At 37.9% G+C, this 11,557-nt stretch overlaps 1 protein-coding gene across 2 annotated transcripts in view; it reads left to right on the top strand.

Annotated features, from left to right (window-relative positions):
• The first annotated feature begins 3,328 nt into the window (after positions 1-3,328).
• The window catches only part of LOC139965666 (uncharacterized), a 28,762-nt gene continuing 20,533 nt past the window's right edge, over positions 3,329-11,557 (top strand). The window contains exons 1-6 of one of the 2 annotated variants that reach the window (XM_071968270.1): positions 3,329-3,936; positions 5,252-5,291; positions 5,765-5,864; positions 8,413-8,647; positions 9,316-9,459; positions 10,255-10,532. In XM_071968270.1, coding sequence (XP_071824371.1) covers positions 5,265-5,291; positions 5,765-5,864; positions 8,413-8,647; positions 9,316-9,459; positions 10,255-10,532 — 784 coding nt within the window. In that variant the 5' untranslated portion in view covers positions 3,329-3,936; positions 5,252-5,264. The remainder of the gene's footprint in view (positions 3,937-5,251; positions 5,292-5,764; positions 5,865-8,412; positions 8,648-9,315; positions 9,460-10,254; positions 10,533-11,557) is intronic. The other variant, XM_071968271.1, reaches the window with a different exon arrangement.

Raw genomic sequence — 11,557 nt, 5'->3', positions numbered from 1 at the left:
TTTAATACCTTTACAAATATATTCAATGATAAACCGTGACAAACGATGGGTATAAGGGGTTTCCCTACCCCTCCCCCCCCCCACCCAAAAAAACTGAAGGGTACGGCCTATACACTACACGTGTTTTAAAGATTTAGTTGGTAAGTGCCATCGGATGCTATTTATATAACACATGAACAGAAACTAACCTTTCAATTGGTACCGTTGTAACAAGATTAAGAACGCAATTTCGATGAGCGCCCTCTATTTAGCAAACTTCAACAAATTTCTGTTTACAGGGTCTTTCAAAACAATCGCTATAAAATAGGATAGGAGCGAATAAGGGGCTCTCTTGTGATCAATGTATCACACCCTTATATATACATAAGAAGATATGAAAAAAAGGATTGGTTTTTTTCAGTTTGAATTTATAGTAATATTATTTTGTCGAAGTAGATAAAAGATCACTGCTGCAGACTTGAGGGAAATTTGCGCGAAAGTTCGATTTCATGTGAAACATTGATTATGTTGACTTGTGACCGGTCGGACAGGCAGAGTATAGTTTCATCAAACAAAGTTTTCTTGTATTTTAATCTTCTTCCGCTCTTCGTGGATTCAATCAGTTTATCATTGCACCCTTCTTAGATGTTGTCTGTGATCAAAAGACATAAATATATACTATACAGATAACAGATATCATTTGTGAGAACGGTAAAAGCAACGTTAAACTTTCTTATTTCTTCGATTTCTAGAAAAATTAGACAATTTAGGACAAACCGTGCACAATGAATTATCACATAATACAGATCACAGAAACGTTTTGTTTCAAGCTTGAATCACAGGCACTCCAACCGATGTGATACTGTCGTATTATAAATGTAACATCAATGTTGTGAAACGAATTAACCACATCATTGGACAGTGAATGTGATTTGTATCGTAGGTTGAACATGACCATGTTATTACAAATTTGTACATGTAAAACCTGCAATGATGTCTGGAATTTGAAGAGGATAGACACTAAAAAAAAATTGACATCCTGTTCACAAAGTTTGAAATAACTCGCAGCATTTTGTGAAATTGACACTAATATGACGTGGCTCTCAGTTGCCGGATGACATAGCAAATCCCTTCAAAAATCGCCAGGGGCGATGCAACCGGAGACAGTGGCGTACATAAAGCAAAGGGGTGGGCGGGGAACATGGCCCTCACCTCCGCCGACAGTCAGTCAGAGGGAAATGGTTCAGTAGAGGAATTTAAAATTCGGACGGAGAGTTGGACCATAACTATGGGTGTATCCTCCACACTATTTTTTTCAACCTCACACAAAGTATATACTAGTAAAACCTTGCCTTTAGGGCTCATATATATATATATATATATATATATATATATATATATATATATATATATATATAAATGAAAATATATATATATATACCTGATGTATATACAGTCTAAATATGCCTCAGACTGCACCGCTCTACGAACAAAAGTTGCTCCACCTACGTTCATCAGACATTAAATAGAACTAAATTCTAATCTAAATATGCCTCAAAATGTATCATTTGACATTTAATTTTTTTTTTTGTTCTGGGAGAACAACCCACCGCCCCCTTCATAGAAGTCGGACTTAATTACTCAGTGCATGCAGTGCCCCTTTCATTTTACCGGTGCTGTGGCCGAGTGGATAAATGTGGTGGGCATTTGAGCGCAATGAGGTTTAGCAGTCGGGAGGTTCGGGGTTCGATTCCCGGCCGGGTCATAGTAAGGTGGGTTTTTCATCCAAGAGCAATATACTGTTTAACCATCTAAAGTGACTTTCTATATTGAAAAGATTCCAACTTCGATTTAATTGTTGAATTGGAAGCCACCCGACGTGTAAGTTGTAATACATAAGCCCTTGCGGGCTTCTCCCACATTTGTGGTCGCTTAAGCGTCGTAAAAAAAATATCTGCTGATATTATTATTATTCAATGAATGCGATTTCAATTTCTCAATTGATATATTCTATGATGCTTTCTCGTATAACCAAGAAACCTACAGCATTCATGAAATGGAATAAAGAGTTTAATGTTTTTACGGAGAAGGACTGGCAAGGTTTTAAAAAGCCGAAATATACTGTTTCCAATGTCAAACTGCGTTCTTTTCAATTCCGTTTTTTTACATCGAATAATTGCGACTATATAACAAACTTCCAGTGTACCTCTTGTACAAAACATGTTGAAAATCTTGAGCACTTGTTTTGGGAATGTCAGTTTACATCTAACTTTATTTTAGAAGTGGAAGATTGTTTTTTAAGAAAGCAAATTTTCTTCACAAAGAAATCTCTTTGGGAATGGATGTATCCACCCATATAACTTTTTAATTCTACATGTGAAAAATTCTATTTACCAAACTATAGTCGCCTAAACAAGAATCTTTGTATCGAGGAATTCTTTTATAAATTTAAGTTTGCAATAAACGCTGAAAAGTATATTTACCTCAAGTAAACATAGATGAATATAAGAACAAAGTTAATTTATGCAAATTCAGAATGCTTTCTCTGGTAGTTGTGTTGACTTATTTCGTTAGTTGTTGATACATCTTTTTTTTTTCTTTTTTTAGCGATTTGTATTTGCATGTTCATTCAAGCATTTGGCTGTGCCTCTTCATGTTTCATTGGTAACTGTGAGTTATAATATTATTATATTAGTATTACGTTATGTTCTATTTTCATTCTGTAACAGAAATCAGATTTCGAATGGATGGAAAATTATTATTATTATTATTATTATAAAAACCTTTCTTCGCCTCTGCTCCCCACCACAAAAGTTAATGCATTCCGGCAGTCGGGGAAAGTTTAGAGTTGGTCCCCACCTTTGAAACCTTTGCACACCATTGCCCGGGGGAGGAGATGCGTGGGCATATGGTACCCCATTTTTGGGTTATAAAAAAATCACAACGTCACCTTTTTTCATAAATAGGGTATTGTTTGGTAGAAGAGTACACTTTCGATGTTTTTTTTTTTGTCATTAAAATGTGAAAAGATACTGGAATTTGTGATACGACTTGGACATAGATGATTCGTGTTGTCAGAAAGCTGTTAGGTAACTTTTTGGTGTTCCCCCTAAAATCAGTGTCACTGCCATCGAAGGTTGTGCTTTTCTTCCCCTCGCCACTCTGGCCCCCAATTTAACCTTCTTCCGCCGTACAAACGCACAACCCATGTTCCCTTCAGTATTTAGTGCTATGGTCTGCATCAACGCCATTCGACAAAAGTTCTTAACTCTTGAAAGGTGATACCATTTCTACGTGGGTAAAAATTGTGTACTCTCAGATTGCATGATAGATCTACGAAGGCATGCACCGTTCACATGCACGCCATAGCTAGCTAGCTGTGAACACATTTCGGTATACTGGGGATATTGTTATGTAGCAAGAGAAGTTAGTTGCGTTGTCGACTGGTCATTTTGACAAAGTTTGAATACTTTAACACCCTTCTCGTGTATTAACAAGATTTAAAGAGTACATACTAGGTTAACGATTAAGCAAGAACGATCGTTGTTTCAAACGTTAAAAGGTGACAATTCCTTGTACTTGTTTGGATCTTGTGCGCTCGGTCGAGGCTAACTGCTGTCACTTCACGCAGGGATCCTGGACTGCTTTCTAACGTTGTAGACAAGTTGCAGCCTAACCGGAAATTGCATTTCGAGTTTGCGAAGCTATCCCCAACCGTTAAGTTTTAGGGTTATGGCTGAACGTTTGGGTAATGTAAAAACATTCGTTAAGTTTCCATAGAGATAAATATCAAGGGAAGTTTACATATTCGCAATGAATATCTTACTTGTTATGGTTCAAGAACTCGGAATTCCATAAAGTTTGATTCAATATTATAAATATAAGCCTTACATCGGCTACTACGGATAGGCACTGAAAATGTACAACGGATGGTCAATATATACATAACAATACAAGGTGAGTGAGTATGGTGGTTTTTATTACAAAATTACGGTCATTGTCCAGATTTTCAGTCGATAGGACTGTGCAGGGAAATAAGTTAGTTTCCAACTTTTGAGTAACAGTTTGAAAGAACGAAATTTTGTCTCATACGAATAATATGGTTCCTAGCTGTTTTATTTTTTTAAAAATGGCTAAAAGTGCTAGGATACATTGTATATAATTTGAGCATTTTGTATAGCATTCTGCGAAGCGACACGTACTTGATAAATTATTCCCTGCTGTGCTATGGATGCCATAGGCCTAGGGTAGGCCTATTAGTATTACTTTGCATTGCAAGTAGCCCTATGTACCTGCTAATGCTATGACAATTTACATTCGCACAGGTTGTCAATAGCCAACCAACTTATTTAATGGACAGTAATTGTAAAGGGAAGCAAATGAGGCACCACACAGTGGTACCAACTTTCAGTGACTAGTACTAGCACTAACTTGGCCTAGGCATGTTCAGTTGGCCTAGGGCAATTTGAACTTAATGTACACACAAAGTTTAATCACAAACTTTTAAGTATTCAATAGATTAGCTTTTCCAAAATTGTTTCACAGTGCTTGTAGTGTGTTCTTTGGCTTTGATACCATTGTGGCCATCTAAGAATATCAGACATGTATTGTATCACTATATGGACCCATTTAGATTGCAATTGGTAACACCCTAAAGTAATGTTCAGGGAGCGTCAGTTTTATTAAAGGACAAGAATTTGTAAGAAACTTGAATAAATAGCCTTTCAATATCCTCAAAATATCGCTATGATATTATACTTGAAATTAACTCAATGATATTTTATTTGGATATTTGACTCAAAATATTAACATAATATTTTACACAATACTTTACTTGTCATTAAAACCGTTTCCCCAAAAGAAATTTGAAGGGTTGGGGAGGGGGGGGCGGAAGAGAACTTCCCCCAGACATTTGGTTCTTAAACCTGTGATTATAGCCCAGGATCTTTGTTTTTCTATATTGTATTGTCTCAATTCTTACATGGTATCCTGCAAATGTTTAAAAATGTTCCAATAAATATGGAAACTGATAATTGCAAACTTTACATTTATCTTCCAGCCCAGGGTTATGGATTGAATAGAACTGTGAATGTATGATTAAATGCAAATTCAGTAGGTCATTTTCTTTGAAGTGTTATTATTCCTTAAGACTTTAACCCATATTAAATGATGCCCATTGTGATTCTCAATTCATAAAATGTTTAAGAATAACAATTGATATATAAGTATTAAATTACCTAACATCTATGGTGCATAATTTTCCCAATAACAGTCTCTTAACATAAATGAATCAACTCGTGGAAAACATGTCGGTGAGTGTTTTTCTGCAGTTCAAGTGCAGAATATTTAAAGGTATGCTGTATTGGCCCCAAATATGCTAGATATTCAAATTTGGTCACCTTTGGTAAAAATACTTAAACTGTTTTATTACAACCTGCGGGGAAGTTTTCCTTACTGGGACATTCAGACATCTTGTTTGTTCCATAACAATGTCTGAGAACAATTTGGATGGTAAAGACCTCCAGGAAAGTACTTTTTGAAAACTTCTAGCAATTATTGCGTGCTATAATTTGGGGCTCATATACTGACTACATTTAAGTAACATTCAACATGTAGTACAGTGGATAGGGTTTAGACAGTACAAAACCAGTATTACTGTCCCCTAAATATTAGAATTCAGTGCTGTCAATGTAGGCAAGATATTTAACCAATGTTTTGAGATGGGTAAATACCAATTTCTCAGAATGTGCCCACATTGGTCTCATTCCATTCCTTCTTGCTACAGATGGCTGTCATTAACCTTTCTCTAATCTTGAAAGTAGGGGTTCTCCTACTCTTTTCGCTGTCCTCCTGTAATTCGAGTTGTTTACTGCAAAATCAGACGAGTAAGTATAAAATTTTACATTGTGTCACAAGTTTGCATAATTTTACAGAAGTAATTAACAGTTAAGTTAAACTGGAAACTTTGGTGGTAGTATCTGCACAAAATCAGTCTCACTTAAGATATATAAGGGATATATAACTGGTATATAGAACTGCATTTAACCAGGGCTATTGCCAGAAGTTGGCACTAGGGACTCCAGTTTCATTTGTGACAAAATCTGTGTCAAATTTGCCATCCTGGGGAGGGTTTGGAAGCCTAAGATATAAGTAAAAAACTAGTAATGATTGGACGGATGGTTGTCTTTTGTTCCCAACATATAAAATGTACCATCACATAGGTGGGAAAATAATTGTAAAATGTGCACATGGTCAAAATGGCTTGGTTTATTTGCACTGCTTGAATGTAATGCTTACTGTGTTAACAGCCTTTAATTACACATTTATATAATTCTGCTTTTCACAAAAACCTCAAAGTTGTGAAAAAAGTGTATATATATCTCTTTGCTTTAAGTCCTAGCAAGTATGCAGCCATGCATGTGCACAAAACAGATTGAAACATGTAAGTACTGGTATCTGAGTTCAAGTTTGTCGTATGGTTACAACTATCGTATGCTACACGAAACACAGTTTTGTGTCGACTAAACAAAAGCCCTGACAAGTAAGTTGTTGTATAAACACGCTGCAGTTTTATTACATGTTACAGAAGCTGGCTTTGGTGTGATTCGAGTTTGTATGCAGAAGCCTAAAATCGATGAATAATTATTGACAAAGTATTTATCTCTCTATAGTTGGTAACTGATATGCTGAGGTGCCGTGCCCTCTCTCGACCACAATCTGATTCCAGGATGATAAAAATGTTTATTCAGCTGCCAGAGGCGCGTGGCATAATTGTCTTAAGACAAAGACTCTAGATTTGAGGAGCCAGCAATTGTTGATTTTGATATACCTGGGCCCTTCGCAAGGCAATATCATGTGCCAGTTGGGTGACGAAATCATTTACTTTCAAATTAGGGTTTACAATTATCGAGGACAACCCGAGCATATCAAGAGCAATGAACTTTTCAAACAATATAGTTTATATGTTATTGATTTCAGTCCTATCTGGACCGCGTTGATTTTTGATCTTTTGAATCTTTTTTTCTTGTGACCTGTTTTCAGAATTTTTAAGTTAACTAAGCAGTTGGTGATTACTGCTGTTCAAGGATGTAAAGTCCCTCCCAAATGCCAATAATATGCTTTATTGATTGCATCCAAGTCCTACCCCTTCCCTAGACTCATTCCCTCTCCATCCAATAAAGACACCAATCACATCAAAGTTAGTTACCATAAGAAAAAAAAGTCTAATTCCAAAACCTGATTTGATGTTATCTTGAATGAAGGGTAGAAAAATAAGTCAACAAGCTGTAACTACAAGACATCGCATTGAACCACCATATTCTTTGTCACTTTTTACTATTTGTAAAATAACATTTAAATGTTTACCCAAATACTCTCTTTCTTCCCACAAAACTGTCAATGCAGAAAATGACAAGAATGTCAATAAATAACTTATGGTATAAATAAGATTTGCCTAAATGTTTGCACAATATTTTTCATAGAAACTTGCTGTGCCTGTCTAGGTTTAATTAATACAATAGTCTAGATTCCACAAAAAATGGCTGACTAAAGTATATTTTTTCGCTGTCAATTTTTTATCTGGCAAACACCAAACACACGCAAGATAAGAACTGGCCAGGAGTCTTGTGAAACATTGCATAGTCTAGACACCTAAAGGCATTGAAGACTCGCCCCAAACTGCGTGCGGCCATCTGAAAAATTTAACTTTCTGTTGCTTGCAAGTGACGTTTTGTTTGTGTCGCTACCAAATGCAGACAGTAATGAAACGGGATACCTTGTTATCTAATAGCTGGACCTGAGATGTCCATCGCTTTATAGTTTGTACACTGTGCTGTGGGTATTGACCGCAGCTAAGTGTACTGACGGTACACTAGTGTCTAATTACCGACGGTACCAAGCTGTGTGTGTATTTTCTGGAATCGATGGTGGTGTCTAACACGTCTGTTACACCTCATTTGAAACTAGGTCAGATTACCGGCATTAGACGTTTCATTTTGCGCGAGTCGTCACACCCTTCAAAGTTTAAACAGAATATTCAGTTGTGGCCAAATGTTAATGTTTATTTTATTAATGATGTTACCAAGGATGTTTATTTCAAAATTTTAAGAACTTCACAACCAACAATGAGAAGCATCTTTGCATGTTGTAAATTATGACCTACAGGTACCATGACTGAAATTTTCAATTTATGCCCTTTTTAGGCCTCACATTATTGTGAAGCACTGTGTGCATTTTGTCAGACACATTCATCCTCCCCACCTCACACAGAGTGTTTTGATGATTGAGTAACCGTTCCAATTAAGCTGTGTGCGTAACGTTTGTAAGGAGAATTAAGATTTGGGTCACTATTTACTGCAATATTATGCTTAAATTACCAGGGTTTTAATACCAAAGTTATAGTATTCCAGTAATTATCCTTCCTGGCTCTTTCAGTGCATGGCATGGACCATCGAGTGACTCACTTCACCTTTGAAGGAGAAGTGTTACCCATCCTGCTTGAAGGAAGTGCAGTACATAGACCCATGCAAGACTTTCTCAACCATGTTGTTATGATCATTGGAACAGAGATCCTTGGTTATGCTGAGATGTGTATTACTACCCCCAAGCTGTATAGCCCAACTGAAACAGCGCACGCACTGATGAGGGTCAGCGGATGCCTGGATGAGAAGTGAGTACACACCCCCCAAAAAACAAGTATACATGTTTACAAGTATACATACATACATACATACATGCATAAACATATTTAGCGCCTTTCCCCCAAAGGCTCGAAGCGCTTTACAGCAACAGTACCAATAGAAAAACCAGATTGAAAGTAACAGAAAATAATAAGATATTAATCTTAAGATGAGCCTTAAATGCATTAACCGATGGTGCAAAGCGCACATCAGAAAGAAGATTAGTATAAAGACGTGGAGCAATTGCAGCAATAAAATGGTCACCATATCTGGTACGAGTTCTGGGGGATTTGAGCAAATGCTTACCCTCAGACCTCAGCCCCGGTCTGGGTTCATAATGGTGGACAGAATCAACAAGGTAAGCAATACCACCCTGCAAAACCTTAAACAGTACCAGCATGATTTTAAACTGGACCCGGCACCTCACCAGAAGCCAATGTAAAGTATATGTTTTCGGATCAACGGACCTTGTAATCTCGGCCTACATTCAAGAAAGGTGCGTCTTGACAACATCTGAACAGAATCGACTTTTCAAGACATAATTAGTTCATGTTTTTACTTACACATTGTATTGCTGCGCTTTAATTCTAACAAGGTTTAATCCAAGTTGTAAGCTTTGTATATTAACCAATGGGTCTCCCCCCACTCCTGTACCCAGCTGTAAGACCAGCGGAAGCCGACCAAGCGATGCACCATCGATTAACTTGGCCATGTGGATGAGTAACCCAGTGGTTTTGGAGGGATGGAACACAGCTGGTACTGATGGAATATCACAACAGGGCAACCATGCCCTATATGGCAGGTATGTTGATAGTTTTTTTAGTTCAAACAAAGGACAGAAAATTGCTCCCTCACTTCCTTGGTCTTTAAAATATATGTATGGTCCTGTAGGTGTCATGAATTAGTGGTTCTTTTTATCAGTACTTACTCGATTTTTTTTCCGCTTCCCCTCAAAAAATTTCTGATTCAATTTCGATGACAGAGAGAAACAACAGTTCAAGTTAGACATGCAGTTCTACAATAAGGGGTGTGGGGGGGGGAGGGAATCCTCAGGGTGTGACAGCAAAAACTAAATGAGATGTTCAAGTAATCTGCTGTTGCCATGGTTTCTCCTCCAGCCCTGTATTTTACCCTGGAACAGGAACACTTTCCTAAGATATATACTGACTTTCTTCTTAAAGACACTGTGTCAAAAAGAACAATAGTGAGATTATCTCTGCAGAGTCCAATTTTGTCCAGGTACACAGCCTGGCTGCACTGATGCTGCAGCCCCCTCAGCCTCCTACTGACACATTACCTGACAAATGTATGTATTTTAGATCCTCCTGCAAGTAGGAACTCGCCAAGAAGCCTCATTGGCTTATCAAAGCCGCAAGCTGATCAATTCAGTCTCTTACATTCATATTTAACGCCCATGATTATGAATTGTCAATTGTCAACAACTCTGTAATCGGACGACGTACGTTAATCTTGGAGTGACTCGAAACTGGGGACCTTATGATTGGAATGCACCAGCGTTAACCACTGAGCTAACACATGTAACACATATAACACATGAGCTAACACATATAGCCTGGTGTTTTGCCCTTCACGGCAGGTTCGGCTGGTACGTGTCTTCAGATATCGTCACGTCGATGTGGGAAGGATCCAGCGTGGTCGGGGATCACTGGAGGTCGCTGCAGAACTCTCATTACGTGTCGGAGCTCTCCATCAGCGGCAGTGTCCTACGAGAGAACACGGAAGACTGGCTCCTGTACTGCAACCGACCGGAATGTACCAAGGGAGTCTTCTATCCGCCGTGGTGCAGCAACGAGACGTCGATAATAGGTGGCAGTGTCAACCCGGATTGTGCATATCTTCTTGCGGACTACTCAGGTAATGTTGTTAATCAAAGTCAAAATTTTTGCTGGTAAATGTTTTTAGAATTATTTTGCTTGCAGGTTTAATTCTGTTGTTGTTGTTTGTTTTCATCATTTATATGTTTTGGCTGTCACTATTATGAACTACAATTCAAGCAATCCACCCAACCAATAGTCGAGAGCACTTACTAAGGTGAGTGTAGTATTGAAATATGAAACCGAGTATCTGAGTGGTTGTGGGTTCAAGCTAATTTGGTGGTTAATAACATAGTTAAGATGCATTTTCATCCAGAAGCAATCCATGGGTTTCCATCTTGGTAAGAAACCAGTGGCGGAGCTAGGGGTATTGGTCAGGGGGGCAAGAATGGTCTGTAGGGGCGCTTTCGACACTATCTAAGCAGAGCGCCAATAGGTTGGCGCGGAGCATACAGAATTTTTTTGAATAAAGATACTCCCTAGATCGCCGGAAATGACCCTTTCCGGGCCTTGCTAATTTGCAGATAAACGAAGAATAAATAGGTGTCATCGCAACAAATGTGACAAATGTCAATAGGTATTTGAGAGCACAGTAAAAAGTCAATAATCGCGAATAAGTGAAAAGTGGTAAAAACCAGAAAAGGGCGCCAGCAGTCCATTTGAGTCCATCGGGGGGGCATTCGCCCCACATGACTGTATGGACGCTCCGCCACTGTAAGTGCATTACTTTGGTTATATTGCCGAGTGAATCTCTATCAAGCGAATATGCAGCTTGGTATGTATGAACTTGTGTATCTTGTATCACTGCTGTAACATTTCGTCGTCGTGGCCAAAAACCATGAGTGTATAACTAGCTCTCCCTGGATGTAACTATGAGTTTCAGTTGGGTATAAAGTTATTAATTATTTACAGATTGTTAAAAATTAAAAACACAACAAAAAAAACATACCATTCTGGTTTACAAGCATCATCTGTATTTTTCATATAAGTACAACTTATCCAACAGTTTTAATGATCTCTGTAACCAAAATAGATTAAAGCTCATTGGGTCACCCTAAGAAGTTT

This window comes from Apostichopus japonicus, chromosome 3 (genome assembly GCF_037975245.1).
Source record: "Apostichopus japonicus isolate 1M-3 chromosome 3, ASM3797524v1, whole genome shotgun sequence".
NCBI lineage: Eukaryota > Metazoa > Echinodermata > Holothuroidea > Aspidochirotida > Stichopodidae > Apostichopus > Apostichopus japonicus.
The sequence above is the reverse complement of the archived record's forward strand: the minus strand, read 5'-3'. Positions and strand labels throughout refer to the sequence as shown.